Source organism: Mangifera indica, chromosome 1 (genome assembly GCF_011075055.1).
Source record: "Mangifera indica cultivar Alphonso chromosome 1, CATAS_Mindica_2.1, whole genome shotgun sequence".
In the NCBI taxonomy this organism is placed as follows: Eukaryota; Viridiplantae; Streptophyta; class Magnoliopsida; order Sapindales; family Anacardiaceae; genus Mangifera; species Mangifera indica.
In genome coordinates, this window is record NC_058137.1 from 14,769,885 (window position 1) to 14,790,644 (window position 20,760).

The following is a 20,760-nucleotide window of genomic DNA, read 5'->3' on the forward strand; positions in this document are numbered from 1 at the left end:
CTAAGAAACAGACGTGGTGGCAGCCTACAAAAAACAAAAGTAGATAATGGTGAGAGTGAAATGAATGGGAAATAAGATAGTTTTTATACAAATTAGATATTTAAAGATTTTTTATATTTTAAAGTTAAGACTATACAGCAATTTTGAATAAAGTAATAGAGATGAGATGGTAATTGCTTTTTATCATTATGTTAGCATTTTTTTTTATTGATATAATTTTATTTTAAATAGAAAAATGTTAATTATACCAGGAACAACGGTGAAAAATTATTTTAGTCAAATCTTAGGTGAGAAAAAATATTTTTTCGACACCCATAGGTTTTACTGGTAACAATGGCACCCCCACCGTCAGACACGATAGCTGGAGATTTTTTGACAGCATTAGTCTCTAGATTAGCCAGATACAAATTGCTGATCTGAACCCGCGTTGTCTAAATAAATGCCTGGTACCCAACATGCACATGTTCTTGCCTTTTCCTGCTTATAAATTAACACACTTTCTTCACTTCCTGCTAAACACCACTACTCTTCAAAATGGTGTTGACAAACATCAAGTTTTTTCTCTTCTTCTCAAGTAGTTTAATCACATTTTGCTTCGCTTCAAATGTAACCTACGATCGTCGCTCTTTGATTATTAATGGACAGCGAAAGCTTCTCATTTCCGCCGCCATTCATTATCCTCGCAGCGTTCCGGCGGTGACTCTCTCCCTCTTTCATGATATATTGCGACAGTTTGAACTTAGACATATATCTATATTTCATGATATATTGGACAGGCATGGGTTTATTGTTTCAGATTTTACTGTTGAACTCGGTCTGTATTGGACTTTATTTTTACTTCTTTTACTTGGGAGATTAAATGGAGCCTAAATGTTTGTTTGTTTAACTAGCTGATTTCACTGTTATTCACACTTCCTGCTGTGTATTGATTTTCGTTCTTGATTTTAATGTTCTTTGAAATGTGCGTTTCACTTTGTCAGTAATTGTATAATCTGAATGCAAATGTGATATGCCTAGATGTGGCCGGAGTTGGTTCAAACTGCAAAGGAAGGAGGAGCAGATGTGATCGAGTCATATGTGTTTTGGAATGGCCATGAGCTATCTCCTGGAAAAGTGAGTAACACGAATGTAATACATAAAATTTTTAGTTTACGTTTTTTAAGAAAATTTTCTATGTTGGTTATATTAATCTTTTTCTTTTAATCTGGAACTTAAAGTATTATTTCGGGGGACGATTTGATCTGGTCAAGTTTGTCAAGATAGTTCAGCAAGCTGGGATGTATATGATTTTGCGGATTGGTCCATTCGTTGCTGCAGAGTATAATTATGGGTACACTAATGTTTTAAATTGAAAACTTAATGCTTATGTTGCCGAGTTAATAGTACTTACTCTTTCACTTCTGTTTCTATTTATAAAATGTGAAAGTTTGATCATATAACACAGGGGGGTTCCTGTTTGGCTGCACTACATTCCTGGCACTGTCTTCCGAACTGATAATGAGCCATTTAAGGTATGGAATTTATTTTTGGTGTCTCAGTTGCTTGGAAAACTATAGACAGCACTAGAAAATCTTGATGTTGTTCTGATATATGCAATAGCGCTCATCACGCATATAAAGGAACGATAAACAATTGTATCTAATTTGCTTATTTGTTCAATATTCAGTATCACATGCAGAGATTTATGTCTGTCATAGTGAACCTAATGAAGCAAGAAAAGCTTTTTGCACCACAGGGAGGTCCCATCATCATGTCACAGGCAAGTTTGCTAATAATACTTCATCTGCATATTTCTATTATCATTGGAGGGTGGTGGATCTAGTGCTTAAAGGTTTTAGAATCGGAATGCCAGTATTTGGTATTAAATTGAGTCAATCTACCAATTCATTGTTTAGAAAATTACAAATTATCCTACTCTCTTCTCAGAAGGATAATAATTTAAGATTTTGATGATTGATGCTTTCATCAATTTACGTAACTAAAGTTTGCTTTTACAGTTTTCTTTAATTTGTAAAGCCATAAATTCTACTTATACAGGAAGGTGCTTTGTGTCATATAATATAGTGTCTTATCCATGAATATAGACAATGGGACTACCTGCTTACCACTTACTTTTTCTAGTGTTGATTTATTTTTACCTAACAAAACTTGTTCACAAAATTTATAATATTCCCTTTTCATATTATAGAGGATCTACGAAGCACAAAAACATTTTTCATATAATTTTTTGAATTTTTCTTTTCATTTTTTTGGATTTTTTTCTTTTTTTTAATCTTTTGGATTCTTTTTTCCTGATTTTTTTGGTCACCTTTTTTTAATATAATTATTTTTCATACATCTCTTTTTTTCTTCCCATAGGTTATCTCACTTTTCATTTTACGTTTCCACACATTTCTCAAATTTCACATTTTCTTATAACCCTTTTCTTTATTTTTTTTTCACTTTTCTATTTAACTTCCAAAACCTTCTTTTTCAATTTTCACCTCTGCCACCTTTTGCCCATTACGTTCTTAACTTTTATTTTTTGACAACTATGACACATTTTCCCACTATTCTCCAACTGTCTAGGGCCCCATACTCTTTTTTTTTTTTCCCTCTCCTCCTTCTCCTCTTCGTCTCTTTTTTCTTCTTGTATTTTTTTTCTTTCAATCGGACATTCTTCTATTCTTCCACGATTGAGAGTATTTGATCACTCACCTTTGACATGAATCCAACGTAGCATCATCGATCTTGTCTAGATGTTGACTTTTCCCCCACCTTTGTCACTCTTTTTCCTTTTCTTCTATTTTCTTTTTCTTTTCTTTTTCCAACCACTTTTCCCATGTTGAGTCTGGTAACTCTTCATCTTTTTGGTCAATGATTTGTCTCTCCTGCCGGATCTACTGTTCTAATACCATTTGTTAGAATTCCTAACAATTTATTCAACAAAAATGAAAATAAAACAACGAACAAATTTAGCTATAAATTATTTCATAGAATATTTTGATTGATTTCACTAATAGAAAGGATTATAAAGATAATCCGAACAATTAAAGGAGTCTGGAGCCTCCAATTTTCGGTCGTTCGAAGTATCGGAGACCTCCCACAATTAGCCAAACTGGTTGCCTTCAATACCAAAACCTTAATATTGTTTTCCCTTTCCCATTTGAAACCTATGTATCTTGTTTCATTAGGACAAGTATCTCAATCCTAACAACTGAGTATTCCATAAATTCATGGGAACAAAAAGGAAAACAAAAGTATAATTTCCCTCTTATCTTGTTGTATTTTATTAGAAACCTTCATAGTAATTTTATTGCATATATAGCTTTTTTATTTTGGACGAAATGCTAAAAAAATTATTGCAATCTAATATCTTTTCGTCTTTGATATTGAGCATGGTACATCTAAGCTTTAATATTTACTATTGTGAAGCTTGGTATTGAAGACAAGTTGCTTTTCATTTCATTGATAATCATTAATGGAGTTTGTGTTTTAATTCATTACTGTTAAAGCAAAGAAATTTTCAAATAAGAAAGTCTGACCGTGCAATACACTTCAATATTGATGTAGTTATTATCCCTCATCATATTCCATAAATTTTCGCCATTCATGTTTCTTTGTGTTGTGGGCTCCATGATAAAAGTTGACCTATATTTTAATATTTGCACGTGCCTCCACATTTTGTTTCCTATATTTTTGAAAAAATGCATTGTTGTGTTTTAACATTTCTGTTTTTGTGTTTCTATTTCCATGCAACTTAGTAGAGTATACTAGAAGATTACTTTTAATATTGGTAGGTAAACTAAATGTTTAACTAATTTTGTGCAATTATTTTAATGGGAACGTTAATCTCTATTTCATAAGATTGTCGTGAAAATTTGAATTTGTAATCATCATCTTCAGGAGTGATGTCTCAATCAATTTCTGAGAGTTTTAATTCAATGCCAGTACAATATAAAAAGTTTGTCCCTTCAAAGACAAGGAAAATCAGATGTCAAATAAAGTAGTAACACCAAACAATGATGTCAATTAAAGTACTAACACCAAACAACCCAATGTAATTTTAATGTAGATCATAGTATGTAATAGTCTTATTTAGTAAAATGTAAAAGAAAATAAACAAATCCTAAACCAACTGTCAAAATGCAGAAGTTTTTTCCAATTCAAATAGGAAAATAAGGCATAAATACTTGTAAACTAAATTTGGAAAATGAGAAAACCTGTTCCTAAATATGCTAGAATAATACCACTTGTATAAAATTTCTATACAAAGTGATATGGCATAGAGTGAATGGATGGATTAAACAAATTAAAAGATAAAGTGGCATAAAGTGAATGAATGAGATAAAGTTTAAGATAAATCAAACAATAAAAAAAGATGAAGTGGCAATAATACAACAATGTTGAATTACATTGTGTGTACTGATTTATATGTTACTATAAACAATGTTATTTGGATAAATTAATTTGAATCCACAACAGGTTTTTTCACCCCTGAAATTGAGAGATTTGATATTGTTTTAAAATTTTGGGCCCAAAAAATTGTGGCCTGTTCTGAGTTTTCATAAATGATTATATAATCAGCTTTTTAAAATATCATAATACTAGTATCAGTAACTCCGTAATTTATGTTGATATAATTTTTTCTGGTAAGTGTGTTTATGTGTCTGTTCGTGCATTGAAATTTGATTTTTTCCTTTGGTTTTGGTATGCTTTATTTTTGCATAGGTTCATATATCTGTTTTGGTGTTTCTTTTAAGGTAGCTTGTGGTTTTAGATATCATTCAACATCTGGCTCTTATTGCAGGTTGAAAATGAATATGGATTCTATGAAGCAGGATATGGAGAAGGAGGAAAGAAATATGCCTTGTGGGCTGCAAGAATGGCTGTTGCTCAAAATATAGGGGTGCCTTGGATAATGTGCCAACAGGATGATGCTCCAGACCCTGTGGTAAGAGTCTAAGAGATCTGATTTTTTTTTTTCTATTCCTTTGCTACAGTGTCATACAGACTAGACCAACATTAGATCCTATGTACACCAACTTTTGGTAGCAGAAATACACATCCAGTCATGCATGTAAACATAACAAGTGGTAAGAATTCTTCATTAAACTGGAAACAGTAATTTCTTTCATTTGATACTAATCGATCTCTAATTGGGTCAAGTATCAATTAAAAGAAGGCTAGATTCTGTGGACATCTGACTCTTTTGGCATAAATACAGGCAAATAGGACTACTATAAAACTTTATTGAAGACTCTCCAGCTGTTTTTTTTGTGTGTTGTGCATTTTACAATTCCATGATGGGCAAAGTTTCAATTATCATTTACATAGGAAAATGGTTGATATAATCTCCCAATGTCTAGCTCCCAAGTTCTTGATCCCCAATTTCTCCCTTCTTTGTTGATGCCCAAATTTGCTACAAATAACATGTGGGAAATTCTATAAAATCTCTATGCAGTATATAGTATATGAAAAGAATGAGTTTTTCTTAGTTTTAAAGTTAGTAGGAGTACATGATCCTTTTTATAGATATTGGGATCTGTGGACAGAGAAGCAATTTTTTGGGTTTAAGCTTATTGCATGCGCTTTTCCCCAACCCTTTATCATGGATAAGCCTCCAAAGGGGAAATTTTATGCTACCTCCACTTTATCGGTGGAAATTTATATGGATCTATTTATTGTTTGAATGTTGATAAAATGATGGTAAGAAGAGAGGAAACTGGGGTTTCTGGTTTTATGTTATATCATAGTTGTTCCAAACTAAAGCCTGTATTATACTGTAATTTAATTAATAGTATCCATTTCTTTGGACTCATACTCATTATAATTTGTTACCATGTGGTGTCACCTTCAATTCCAAAAGCTTAAATGTATGGCAAATGCTTCAGCATTAGTATTCAAACTTTAATTGCATAATTATCATAACTTTGTAAAATATGAGAGTATCTTCATTCAGTTAGAACTTTACTGTTTTTTAATACTTAAGTTGCAGGCAAATCTAGTATCACAAGTGCAACATGCACACACACAAAGACATACTTGTCTGGTTTTTAAATATAAAGTGTGACCATGAGTTTTCTGTTAAATATTTCTTCTTGGTAGGAAATAGAAGAGATGCTTATTTTATATTTAAGCTCTAACATGATCTTGTTTTGTTTGGTCTTAAATGTCTTAGTTGATAGGAAGAATTAAAAGCTGCATTTAAGCTCTAAAACAATACATATCTCAGATGAATCACCTATTTTTTTAAATAGGTCTAGCTGTCTAAATATATAAATCTACTAGTCAAGTGTCTTAGCAATCGTATTTTAGTTTTCTTATTTTAATTGAAGATTTGCATTGATTATTTCGCAGAAAGTTCATGGTAAAAGTTTACTTTTTAGTTGTTATAAGTTATTTTATGATCCTTTCCACTATTAGTAATGCACTCTACTTTCTCTTTCAATTGAAATTCATAATTAGGACTGCACTCTCCTTTCTCTATTGCATGGTCAAATTCAGAATCATGACAATTTTAACACTCAGAACAAATAATATAATATTTTTTCTTGTTCATTCTCTTATTTTGCAGATCAATACTTGTAACTCCTTTTACTGTGACCAATTTAAACCTAATTCACCAAACAAGCCCAAAATGTGGACTGAGAATTGGCCTGGATGGTTTGTATTCTAAATTTGAACTCTGCTTTGATTGGAAACTTTGCTCTGTATATCTATGTATTTTATGTGTGCCTTTTTAATCATTGTTTGAATTTCTTCTGTCTCAATAATGATTTTTAGAAGGATGTAAACTACCCTAGACTTAACAATGCATCTCTGATTTTTTATGGTTTCTCCTGAAATTGTGATACAACAATGCTTTACCTTTTCCAGGTTTAAAACATTTGGGGCTAGAGATCCCCACAGGCCACCTCAAGATGTTGCTTATTCTGTTGCTCTTTTTTTCCAGAAAGGTGGCAGTTTACTTAATTACTACATGGTATAACAATTAATCTTCTATCTTTATGCATTAAATGTATTAAGTGTTTTACTAGGTAGTTCACTTCAATTATTGCATCCATCAACTTCTGTTTTAAGTTTTCCTTCCATCATCATTGCCATTGCCATCATTGTTTCATGTGGTTCAGTATCATGGTGGAACAAATTTTGGTAGAACGTCAGGAGGCCCTTTCATTACTACAAGTTACGACTATGATGCACCAATTGATGAATATGGTGAGTTCTCATTCTAATGACTATGAGCATGTGATTCAACGCTGTTAGGATGTATTGTATTTAGCATGTACTATTTTTTTTAATAATTTTGATTGTTTTTAGGATTACCAAGGAATCCAAAATGGGGACACCTTAAGGAGCTTCATAGAGCTCTAAAGTTATGTGAGCATCTACTCTTAAACAGTGAGCCAATTAACTTGTCACTGGGCCCTTCCCAAGAGGTGATTTGCTTCTCATTTCTGACTTTTTTTTTTTAAATTTTAAATGCAACTTTTTTCTGCTAAATGTTGATATCTAATCCAAAAACAGTTTAAATTCTTTTATCTATTTTCAAATTTATATATATATTTTTTGGTCATTTATGGTTCTTTTGATCTAAGAATGTAATTTCTTACTATGTTCCATCCTATTCTTTCATACTTCTATGCTGCCTTGTTTGAATGTGTCAGGTCAAGCATTTTCCCTTTTTGATAAACTGTTTGTTGTGATTTGAAATCTACTTGTTTTGGATCTGATTGGGCATATTGTAACTCAATTTGATTGTTGATGGAGTCTGAAGGTGAAAATCCTGCCTTTTTTTTTTTTTTTTAATAGGAAATGTAGATATGTATATTTTTGTAAAAAAACCTTACATGGTGGATCAACTTGAAAAAGAGATGCTGTTGTAACTATAAGAGTTTTATAATTTATTTGAAAAAAAATAATGGCAAAAGCAATTAGTTTTGCTATCAGCAGGGCATCTAATAAAGATAATGAATTGCAAATTTTTTTACTTGGGAAAGATAAAGGGGAGGCCCTTCTGCTACCTTCCTACCCTCCATAGAAAGAAATAAGAAGTTTGTTATCTTTTGCATCACTGATCATGTTCTCCATTGATAATAGTTTTGCCATTCAAATTTACTTTAATGTGCCTTTTATCCATTCTGCAAGTAGTCATCCTTCATAGAATAATGACTTTTTTGTAGGCCGATGTGTATACTAACTCTTCTGGAGGATGTGCTGCCTTTCTTGCTAACATGGATGATAAAAATGAGAAGATAGTACAGTTTCAAAATGTGTCATATCACTTGCCGGCATGGTCAGTCAGCATTCTGCCAGACTGCAAGAATGTAGTGTTTAACACAGCAAAGGTAATTTTTATATATTTCTGTCCCCACAAGCTGCTAACAGTTAAAATTGAAAGTCACATTCCTGATAAAAATGTACTTCGATAAGCTTTCAACTTCCTAACTGCTATCTGGCGTACATACATGCCAAGATTTCTAAACAAGGCAGAGTCTTTAAAAGATTAATTTCTTTTGTTTAAATCTTGTATTGGGAATATCTGTGTTTAAATATGTTTAGAAAAAATCTTTATAGTAACCAATATTTCTTGTAGTTAACTTATTGGGAGAATTTTTAGTTCAAACTAAATGGCACAGCCAAAATGCATGGAAATAAAAGCAGATATATAATGAAGTAGATCAACAAACTATGAAATGTTAATTTTTCTAAGTGAGAATTAACATCAGAGACTGACTATTTTAGCATCATATTCTGTAGTCTGGCAATAAACTGCTCTTGACACCTTTCTCTGCATGCCCTAAATTCTGTTCTGTGAATAGTGCCCTGAATTAACTTCTTTACCAACGCATAAATTATTGACAGGTAAGTTCCCAATCGTCAATAGTTGAAATGGTCCCAGTGAATCTTCAGCCGTCAGTGGCTTCAACAGATAAAACTCTAAAATGGGAGATATTTAAGGAGAAAGCTGGCATTTGGGGGGGAGCTGACTTTGTAAAAAATAGTTTTGTGGATCACATTAACACCACAAAAGATACCACTGATTACCTCTGGTATACAACAAGGTTAGTCTTACTTTGGAAAAAGATTACAGTACAATTTTATCTGCTGTAGTGTTTTCTTTTCCTCTATCTGTTTTTGTTTTCTCTCTGGAAATATAATGTGTTGTTAAATAACCACTCAACTCAAGGGCTTGCGCTATAAGTGGGGCCCCAGATTAGTTTCAAGCTCTTTTATAAGCCCCCTCACGTTTAACATTCACTGAGCCCATATTTAAATAGCTCTGCCAAACCAATACTAAGTAACCTAATAACATTGGCTAATTGTGATATTTGGGGAATTTAAATTCAAGACCTTTTGCATTGACACTATATTTAAGCAGTTGCTTGACTCAAAAGCTTAAACTTAAAGAAAGAGTCTAACACTATACAATGCTTTAAGATAGAGTTCTAGTAGAAGAAGAACAAAGATAAATTAGTTTTAATATACGAGGGTGCTACCATCTTTAAAGTTTTTTGGAAGGGTGCAATGCCATCTTGGGAAGATGAAACATTAGGAGGATGAGATGTCTCGCTGATAAAGATCTCCATGAATGTTTCAGAATTCAAAAAACCAAAGAAAGTCACAATCATTAACCACCCCGTTAACAACAAAACTTAATGGAGCAAAAGAGAAATCGCTGTAAAAAAAGTTTACCAGAGACAATGTTTCTGCATATGTACTTAGTTTGTTGTGTTTTTGATGATAAATAGTCATCTTATCAGAAAAGAAGTTATAAACAACTTGCAGAAACGTAAGATTGAAAGGAAAAATAAATTGAAACTTCTGTATCTTTTGTAGCTTTGCCATCTAGTATTTTTCAGGTTCTTGGAAGAGGGCCTATGCTTTCTGTTGCGGTGTTTTCTTTTTATGCAGACTATCCAGAAAGTGCATTTTAATACTAATTACTATGCATATTAAGCCTTTGCTTAAATTTACCATAAAATTAAGTGAAGTCAGCTTTGAACACTGGTATTGATATTCTAATATAGTTTTTAATTGCAGTATATTTGTTAGTGAAGATGAAAAATTCTTAAAGAATGGAAGCAGCCCAGTTCTTCTAATTGAATCCAAGGGTCATGCACTTCATGCTTTTGTGAATCAAGAACTTCAAGGTTATTATTATTTCTTTACCTTGAAGGTGCTCTTCCAGTTGCATGCCTTTAATTTTCTAAGTCAGACATTGCTTATCACCTACAAAAGTTTTGAAGCAATTTGTGAAACTTTTGACCTGTGTAGGGTCACTTTATTTTGTATTTGACTTTAGTTTATTCAATGAAGTATAAGAACTATAATAATGTTTCTCTTTTCTACACCTATGTCAAGGATAAATAATTTAAATTTAAATTTGTAGGTATTTTGTTTGATCTTTACATAATATCTATTTTTCATGCTGCTTTGTTGATTTTTATTTGTCCACATTACCACTTGAATTTATGGTTTCATTGTAAATATTGGTGCATATCATGATGCTATCTTTTCATACAAAATTTCTTTTTCACATATTATTTGATTGATTCTAATCTTTCCAAATTGTTGTGCGTATTTTTTCATTAATTTTGCATAATTGTCATTGATTGGGTCAGTATATATTCTGGACAAGCTCCTATGAGTAGTCATATTTCATTCCTCAGTATTTTCTGATGAGCTATTTATATTTCATGTCACTAGGTAGTGCATCTGGAAATGGCTCACACTCACCATTCAAATTTAAGAATCCCATCTCTCTCAAAGCAGGGGAGAATGAAATTGCCCTGTTAAGCATGACAGTTGGCCTACAAGTAAGTTAATTATCTATACTTATCAATATTATCTGGTCTTTTATTTTTTGTCATTAATGGTATTTTATATTTTTGTCTAATAATAAAAGGGAAGAATGCTACCTCACAGAAACACTTAAAATGTTGCTTTTGGTTTTGTTGAAGAATAATTTTTTCTCCCTTGTAGCAATTAAAAATGTTTCATAATCTGTCTTTTAATGTTTATTGATGTTATATTATCTAATGCTGCATTTTTAAAATCCTTACTGCTGTTTCTAGAATGCAGGACCATCTTATGAATGGGTGGGAGCAGGATTAACAAGTGTCAAGATTAATGGGTTCAACAATGGGACACTGGACTTGGCTACATATAGTTGGTCCTACAAGGTACATTTCTTCATCAGGCATACTGAACTTTTATATCTCATGCTGTAGTAAAATTCTTAATAGTTTAGCTCTCGGACCTCTTTGCAGAAAAATTGTCAATATCTAATCTAATAATATAATTAACTTTTTTTTTCTTACCAATTGTAATAGTAACATTGTCATATTGATATAAGTAACTCAGAGTTAACAAGTGAAAATTTTAGGAATAATTTCAGAAGTCCTCCTTAAAGTGTAGGCTATTCTACATTAACATGCATGAAACCTTAAATTTCACATATCACACTGTAAGTAGCCAGGGGAAACTGTTTCTTGGAGTGTTGAAATTCTGGGGAAAATCATCCTTTAATCAACAGTGGGTAACATCTAAAATTTTGTAAGCTTTCTTTCCTTCTTCCTGTTTTTCCCAGATAGGTTTGCAAGGAGAACACCTGGGCATATACAAGCCAGATGGTTTGAATGGTGTAAAGTGGGTATCAACTTCAGAACCACCAAAAAAACAGCCTTTGACATGGTACAAGGTAAATACCCGGGAAATATTTATATTTTATTGTTATATAATAATCAGCTCCTATCTCCATTTGCCATGAATTTCAGATTTTCATGAATGTTGCAGGTTGTGGTGGACCAACCACTCGGGGATGAACCTATTGGTTTGGATATGCTTAAAATGGGGAAAGGTTTAGCTTGGTTGAATGGAGAAGAAATTGGAAGATATTGGCCTAAGAAAAGTTCTGTCCATGGGTGTCATCAAGAATGTGATTACAGAGGCAAATTCTTCCCAGACAAATGCTTCACTGGATGTGGAGAACCAACCCAAAGATGGTAAACCAACATATGGAAAATGCTTTAACTGCTTGGAACCAGGAAATATGTTAGAGGTCCTTTGCTCCTCAAATTGCATAAAAAGTGCCACAATAGATAGCTCAACTCTTTTGGGACTTCCATAGCCAACTAATATTTCTCTTTTGTTGGATGAAAGAATGGATGGATGGATGGATGTGTATACATCCAATCATAATGTGTGAATTAGTCATGCATGTTAGTGTGGCACGCTCTGATTGCATGGATGCATATTAACCTGTCACAATGAAGATTGTCAATGTTTATACATAGGAGGAAGTCTTTAGTGAGATAATCATTTGCACCTATTTAATTGTGACATGTTTGTCAGCCATGCAACTTGAATTGAAACATAATTGGTAAACATATATTTGTTTGTTTCATTGTAGAATTAAGAATATATGCATATGTATGTGTATAAGCGTGCATGTATGTCTGTGTGTATGTATGTATGGATATATGAAGAATTATGCATATATGAATTAATGCATGCATGTACGTATGTATGTTAGTGTGCAAGTGTGTCCGATACAATACGTGCTAATGTGATTGGATAGGCATATATGCACTTGTCTCATTGAAGAATTGTTGATATATTCAATGAGACAAACACATGCATTCATTGAATCATAGCATGTCATATCAACATGCATGGTTGGTACATGTCACAATTGGATGCACATGCCTCTATCCCATATATAACCCAGTTAAGAATTTTTGCATTGATGTGAAACAATGTGATTGGATGGATATACATATATTCATTCGATTGAAGAATTATTTTTTATTAGGACAAATGCTATTGCACCTGTCCAAAAATCAAATTTTGTTATGTGTTAGCCATGGTTTTTAAGATGGCACCCTGTGATTGGACAAACACGTCTCCCCATCTTAGTGAAGAATTGTCAACATTTACAAATAAGAAGTCTTAGTAGGATGAAAGCTTGTGCATTCATTCAATCATGGCAAGTAACCAAGTGAGTTGATGTGACACACTGTGATTGAATGGATGTACATGTGCCCTTCCCATTGAAGAATATACACCCACACGTTCTTCACATGCCTAGCTAACATGCTGTGATTATATAGGCATACATGCATCTGTCCCACTTAATAATTTTCATGATATATCTATATATTATATGAAGGAATTTTTTTTGTAGGATGAAAACATTTGTCTCTCTCCATTTGTAGCATATGTGCTAGCGATGCAAAGAATTGTGTTTGTGCTTGTGTGCATGATTTTTACATATTGATGCTTGAAATGACAAATTGTATCAAATTGTGTAATTTGCATTGAATGTCAACCATTTAAAGTGCAATGACTAGATGTTAAGATTTTTTTTAAAAAGTTGTTTAAAAACTTTTCTTTACATGTTTCTTTCTAGTCGTTTGTAATACCTAAAATTATATATGCACAGATATTTAGATTGTAAAAGCATGGCTTGTCTATTAAGTTTTTGCCTTTGCACATTGGTTTCTTGAAACAATTTTTTATGGCTAGTCTTATTATTTTGAACTCTTGTGAACTTTAATATTATTCCTTCATTCAAAAAACTTATAAATTAACTGCTTGTGAAAGAAAAAGAAGAAAGTTTTCATCTGGTTATGAAGACTACTTTTGTATCTGCATTGATCAGGTACCATATTCCACGGTCTTGGTTCAAGCCATCTGGAAACATTCTGGTAATTTTTGAGGAGAAAGGTGGAGATCCAACGAAAATCAGATTTTCAAGACGAAAAATATCAGGCCTTTGTGGTCACATTGCCGAGGATTACCCTTTGTTTGGAAAAGAACTATCAGAATACAAAAATAAGAGAAACAAAGCAACTGTCAATCTTAAGTGTCCCAAGAGCGCTCGCATCTCCTCTGTAAGATTTGCCAGTTTTGGAACTCCCACTGGAACATGTGGATTCTTTAGTTTGGGAGATTGCCATGATCCTAACTCTATTTCTGTCGTTGAGAAGGTAAAAACTGCTTTATCAGCTCTTAACTTTTTAAAAGAAGCGTGCTTCATTCAGTTGTAGCCTTTTAGCATACGCTAGGAGCATTTGATGTACATCTTGAAGGACAACTGAAACTTTTTATTTTATTTTATTTTTTCTGTTCTGCATTTCTTTAAAATTCTTTCATATTGTTGCAGGTTTGCCTAAACAAAAATGAATGTGCCATAGAACTAACAGAGGAGAGTTTCAATAAAAGTTTGTGTCCAGGCGCTACTAAGAAACTGGCAGTTGAAGTAGCTTGCAGCTGAAATGGCCATCTTGCCGATAGCAGCTTCAATTACACAACCTAAATTTTTTCTGTTTCTTCTCTGCCTCCATTCATTAATATATAGCAGGGAACTGTGTCTTTCGGTCATTTTTTTTCTTATATAATGGGTTTACTTTGAGAACTGGGTTTGACTAGTGGAATATGTGTAGAAATGAGTGTTATTGCAGTATGAATACATTCTGGAGAACTTTTGCATTGATTTTGAAGTAATTAACTAGGCATGTTCTCAATTTTGGCCGGCCATGGCATGAGGTGGCCGACGAGCTCAAATTGAATCAAGAATCTAGAATCTGAGGCAAATGCTCTTTGTGCACACCTAGCCAAACGATATTTGGTGAAGTCCCATTATTTAAGATACGGGTTAAAGTTAGAGATTAAGTTTAAGGGTTTGAGTTTATAATTTAATTTTTAAGTTTAAGGTTTAGAGTTTTAAGGAAAGGTTAAGGCTAGGGTTTAGATTTAAGATTTGAGATAAAAGTTGGATCATAACCAGTTTTTTAGTTTTCCTAACATAATTTATAGTATTATTGTTTGTGGTTGTTTATTAAACTTTGTATACAATCAACACAATAAATTCCGACGTTTTAATCATTCTTATTATTATAATGGTAATATCATTCATTTTAAGAGAAAATGTAATAAAAATTCAAAAATTACTAAAAATATTCATTGCACTCGTAACTAAACGCTATCTGTGGAATAAATAAATTGCTAAACTATAAATTTATGAAACTCCACCAAAAAATCAAATTCTTAATTAACCCATGAATATATTAAGAAAAACTACAGACCTCTTTCGACATAAAATCTTGCAATTATACCCTAAAATATAACACGACTTGTGGAAATTAATTATTTTAGGCAAAAACTTATGTGAGAGTTGTTACTAATATTTTTAATGTTAATAATTTTACCTTTTGCGTTGTCTCCAAAGGTGACATGTCCCCTATCTTTCTTGTTAATTGTCAAAAATTGTAAAATATCTCCGATCAAATGTCATGAGCAAGCGCTATAGAGGAACTATTTGTTTTTCTTCCTTTTGTTTTTCCATTCCTAAACACAATAAGATATTCGAGAATTTGTCTTAGATACCCAAATCATGTTGGGTCCTTAATGGTTAGTTTTTATTCTCCTAGGAATCCATACTTTCTTAGTGCCCAGATGATTTTTTTTTTAATTGGGCAAGATAATAAGATGTGACTTTTATTTCCACAATAATTGCAAGTCATATTTTATTCACTTGAAGTTGAGTTTTTAACAAGATAATTTTTTAAATATTTTGCTTTGATAAAAAGTTTATAATCAAACCCTCTTTTATTTAAAACTTTCCTTTGTACACCAAACATTTTATCAAGAATGTTCTTCTATTTTTTAATTTTAAAACTATTTCACTTAAATTTGTTGTTGCCCTTTTTAAAGCTTTAATTTCATTTTCTATAGTTTTTTTTTTCCTTTTTAGTTATGCAAAGATTTTTTTTTCAAACTTTTGTTTTTCCTTTTAAAAAATGAAACACTTGTTTTCTTTTTTTTTTTCCTTTAAGCTTAAAGACTTTGGTTAAGAAATTCATTTTCTTTCTTTGAAGACTCATTTTCTTTTTCCAAGTTTAAATTTTTCTTTTTAAGAGTTGTATTTTTAGACATACAAAGAACAAGTTTTTTCTTCATCTCTTCAAGTGTATCATATGACTCTTCATATGAAGGGTTTTCATCTATGTCATCATCTATAATATCTAAATCATCACAAGTATTAGATGAGCTAGAATTTATTACCTCATTATTTGTGATTGTCATGAAGCACATTTTGGCTATTTTGTTATCCTCTTTTTCGGATTCACTTTCATCATTATTTTCCCATGTAGCCTTTATTACCTTCTTTTTTTATCTACCAATTTTAAAGAGAGGAAAATCATATTTAATATGCCTTGACTTCTTGCATTCATAGCACACAACTTGTTCTCTCTTTTATCTTTCTTCTCTTTCATCTTTAGTAGTTTCCCTTTTTGTAAAGTTTCCTTTTCTTCTTAGTTTTCTAATTCTTAGCAACTTTCCAATCTTCTTAGTTAAGAGAGCAATGTCTTCATCTTCATGATTTGACATCTCCTCTTATTCTTCTGGAAACTTTTCACTCTCTTTGATGGATGATTTTAGGGCAATACTCTTTTTCTTTTTCTCTACTTCTTCAATTTGTTGTTGTTCAACTTGTTGTCATTTTATAGTGAGCTCCTGAGTGAGAAGTGACCCTAAAATTTCTTTAAGAGATAAAGTCTTGACATATTTTGCTTCTTCAATTGTTGTCACTTTGGGATCCCAAGGAGGAAAACACCTAAGAAGTTTTTTGACATTTTCTTAGTGTAAACTTACCAAGATTTTTTCAATTGATTTACAATAGTAATAAATCTATTAAACATATCACTAATAATCTTATCTTTTTTCATTTTGGATAACTCATATGAGTGTATAAGGATGCTAACTTTAGTCTCTTTGACTTGTGAATTTCCCTCATTTGACACCATTAATAATTCCGAAATTTCTTTAGCCGAGGTATATGTTTATACCTTGTTAAAGTTATATTCATTTAATGCATAATATAACACATTCATAGCTCTAGCATTAATGTCAATATTTTTCTTATCTTGAGAGGTCATTTCTTCTCTAGTTTTGGACACTTATATTCCATCTACTTTTTTCATAGGAACAAAAGGTTCATCTTGCACTATATTTCACAATTCATAACACTTTAAAAGAAAATCGACATGCAATTTTTTCAATGAGTATATCCAATGTCAATATCAATGTTGGGACTAACAGAGGCTGATATTCAACGAACCTGCGAATTAGAGCTATTTTTTTTTTAATTTCTTTATTACATTTTGTAATTGTTTTAAATTTTTTTCTATTTGTAGTTTTCACATATTTGTTTTGTCTTTAAATTTTTGGTTGAAGTCAGGCTTTATAAGAGCAAAGAAGAAGCAGCGAAGAGAGAAGAAGTTCTGGGTCGAATTAGATAGGTGTTTTCAATCTTTTCTATCTTGGGGTATTTTTGAATTATTGTGAAATTTAAAATCTGGGTTTTGATTGTTTTTAACTGTTTTAATTTTCTTTTTTGTTCTATTAATTGTTTGGCATTAAACTTAGCATGTTTTCGAACATATTCGTAGTTGTAGAAGGTACATGTGGTTTCAGTTTATTGTATATAGATAGGCTTCATTTATATAGAACATCAATTTTGATAAATAATGTTAGTATGTAATCCATTGGCCTTTTTTAGGAAGAATTCTTTGTTGTTTATTTGAATTTTTTAACAATTTAATTTTTGTGTATCTAATCCATTGGTGTTTTTCAGGAAGATTTCTTCTTTATATTGCAAAACATCCTGGCAGAAATGGAAGAAGCTACAAAATTGTAGCCTGTTCCAGAAGCTCATGTCTTGGTGATGAAATGCATATTACACAACTTCTATTGATGTTTTCTTTTTTGTTGTTTAATAAATTTTGATTGAAATAATGATATTTATGTAATTCAATTTTATTAGATGAGTTATTATAGTTTAGTTTAGTTCCAAATCGTTGAAAAGAAAGCAGAAACACATGGGCTCTGAATAGGCTTGTTTGAGCTCACCAAGCTTGGCTCATGGTCAAGCTCATTAAGCATACCCAAGCCACACTCATTAGTGGCTCATGAACGAGCTGAGTTTAAGTATTAATTTTTTTGGTTGACTGAACCCAAGCTTAGGCTCGTTTCAATAGTAGCAGAGTTGAGGTCGAGCTCGGCTCAAGTCGTATCTAACATTAACTAACAGTATAAGATTTTCCTAGGTTCATGGCTATTGTTTTAAATGGTTAAGTTTAGGAAAATGAGCAACCTCTCTAATACCGATTAAAGGATCGAATGGCTTAAGAGGGAGATGAATTATGCAATATAAAATAATATTTAACAAATGAAAGAATTGAACCAGTTTAAGCTACTTAATGAATGGTGATTATTTTTAATGCAATTTGTAAAACTGTCAAGATATATTTCGAATAATTAATGCAATCAAAACAATACACAACACAAAATATGAGTTTAGGGGAAGAGAATCAAACAAACAATATATAGAGGTTCGACGCAATCTGGCCTACATCTACTCTTTCAAGCTATGTCTCTTTGAGTATTTCACTAATATTTGATTGATAAAACCCTAACTAGGGCTGGACTCGAGTAGAGCCAGCTCGAGCTCGACTCGGTCGAGCCCGAAACGAGCTGGGCTTGGTCGAGCTTGAGCTGGCTCGGTAATTTTTTTTTAATTTTTTATACAAAACGACATCGTTTTGGTCAAAACGATGTCGTTTTAATAACGAACAACGAGCCGAACCGAACTTGAGCCCGAAAGGAGCCGGCCTTAGCCGAGCTCGAGCCCAACTCGAGCCACCCATATATGAACCGAGTCGAATTCAAGCTGACTGCGAGTTGAGCTCGAGTCGGCTCGGATCTAGCCCTAACCCTAACCAAGCGTTTCTTTACAATATAAATACCTTCTAAGGTGTTATTAACCTTTACAAGTGTTATAACCTACTTACTCTCACTAGAAATCTCTAGTCTCTCCAAGAGTGAACCTAATTCTTTTATAATGCAAATTTTTGTATGAATTCGGAACATAATCTCTCTCAAAAAGTTTATGTAAAAATTTAAGTTTAGTACAACCCAATACAAATGAAATCAAAAAGTGCATAAACAAGAGTTTTGATTAGAGAATAGGATTTGCAAGTAAATATTTCAAAATTGATTTTCTCTCAAATATATAAAAGTTCTTGATGGCAAAAAATCATTCCCAAATAGATTTGATTAGGTTTATATAAGAGAAAATGAAGAAAGTTACCATTATGCACAAAATAAGCCATTCTAATTTTTCAAAAAATACAAAATTTAGTCGATCAGATGTAATCCAGTCAAACAAATATGATGTAACACTTATGTGACATCTATGTGGCACTAGCTATTAGAAAATTCATAATGCAATTTAGTGGCAAAAATTCGCTCCCAAATAGATTTGATTGGGCTTATATAGGGGAAAATAAAGAAAGTTATCGTTGTGTATAAAACTAGCTATTTTAATTTTTCAAACAATACAAAATTTGATCGATCGGATGTAATTTAGTCAACTGAATGCGATGTAACTTCCATGACATATATATGACACTAGCCATTAGAAAATTCATAATACAATTCGGTCAACTAGGTGGAATCGGTTGACTGGATTTCTAAAAGCCAAAAAACATGGCTTCTATATAATTTAGAAGCTACCATCGAAAACTTCAACTGGTCAAATTTGATCAAACAAATTTTATTACTTTTTACCCCTTGAATTTTGAAAATTTACAATCCCTAAACCTTTGAAAAGTGACAATTTAACCCTTTTTTGAAAACTCTTTTAAAACCAACTTTGAGATATAAAAATGTAGTTTACAAAACTTCATCATTTAAAATGAGTTGCTGAATTTTGATAAAAATTTGGCTTAACCCAATAAGTTTGAAAAACGATATTTTAACCCAAAATGTGAAAGATATGAGAATAATTTTTTTGAATGAGCTTTCACATGCAAATAAAAATTCTAATCAAGACTAATGCTTCAAAACCCTAAACCCTTGATTGTGCTTCAGAATGTTGTTGCTCATAGTTGGTTATAACTTCTTTAAGGCTTGTAACTATGCTAAGAAATAACAAATTCCTTGTGTGTGCCCTGGATAATCTTATCATAATCCAAATATCATAGTCATCTTTTAATAAATACAAAAATTCACTAGAGATGGTTGGGTTTTGCATATAAATTTTTACATAATTGTAACTTCAGTTGATGCCCAAACGAGAACACGCTACATCTGCAAATCTAATGTAATTTATTTTTACATCAATTGATACCCATGTTTGAATCCCACCAATAAATTTTGAAGTGTTATTAATCCATTATCCACCATATCCGAGCATATATATTACCTCAACCATTTTCCTATAAAACATAAATTTAATGAAAAAATACATATTACAACTAACCCACATAAACTTTGAAATATTTAATTTCAATCAAACAAACTCCACACACACATGCATATCATTTTTCAAGAAAATCACAATTCTGGTGATCCTTTGATCTAGACACTAAAACTTTTTCTACATGGATAAATACAACATATATGTCCTGTCTACAAGCAATGTTTATTTATTTTAACTTCCAACAAATAAAAAATAAACATCACATTCTCTCAAAAAATCAATATGATCTAGTTGTAAAAAGCTTGAAATTATCATCACTAACACAAATGAATTGAAAATTCTGATATATATAGATATAAGTCAGGATACTTGGAATGTGATGATACTATTGAGGAAACAAAATTGCTAAAGGAATGTGTTTATTGTTTGTTGCATTGAGAGAAAACAGTAAAAAAGAAGGAAATATAGAGAGAAAGGGTACTCTTAATAGAAAATGTGGGATTTTC

At 31.8% G+C, this 20,760-nt stretch overlaps 1 protein-coding gene across 1 annotated transcript; it reads left to right on the forward strand.

Annotated features, from left to right (window-relative positions):
* The first annotated feature begins 402 nt into the window (after positions 1-402).
* On the forward strand, positions 403-14,482 carry LOC123226653 (beta-galactosidase 10-like). The gene is made up of 19 exons (XM_044651161.1): positions 403-696; positions 1,018-1,113; positions 1,218-1,330; positions 1,445-1,511; positions 1,667-1,759; positions 4,790-4,933; positions 6,557-6,645; positions 6,859-6,964; positions 7,113-7,200; positions 7,303-7,421; positions 8,166-8,330; positions 8,848-9,047; positions 10,027-10,136; positions 10,693-10,802; positions 11,061-11,168; positions 11,576-11,686; positions 11,782-11,990; positions 13,649-13,976; positions 14,153-14,482. The coding sequence occupies exons 1-19, from the start codon at positions 535-537 to the stop codon at positions 14,261-14,263; spliced, it is 2,529 nt and encodes an 842-aa protein (XP_044507096.1). The 5' UTR covers positions 403-534; the 3' UTR covers positions 14,264-14,482.
* Positions 14,483-20,760: the final 6,278 nt, after the last annotated feature.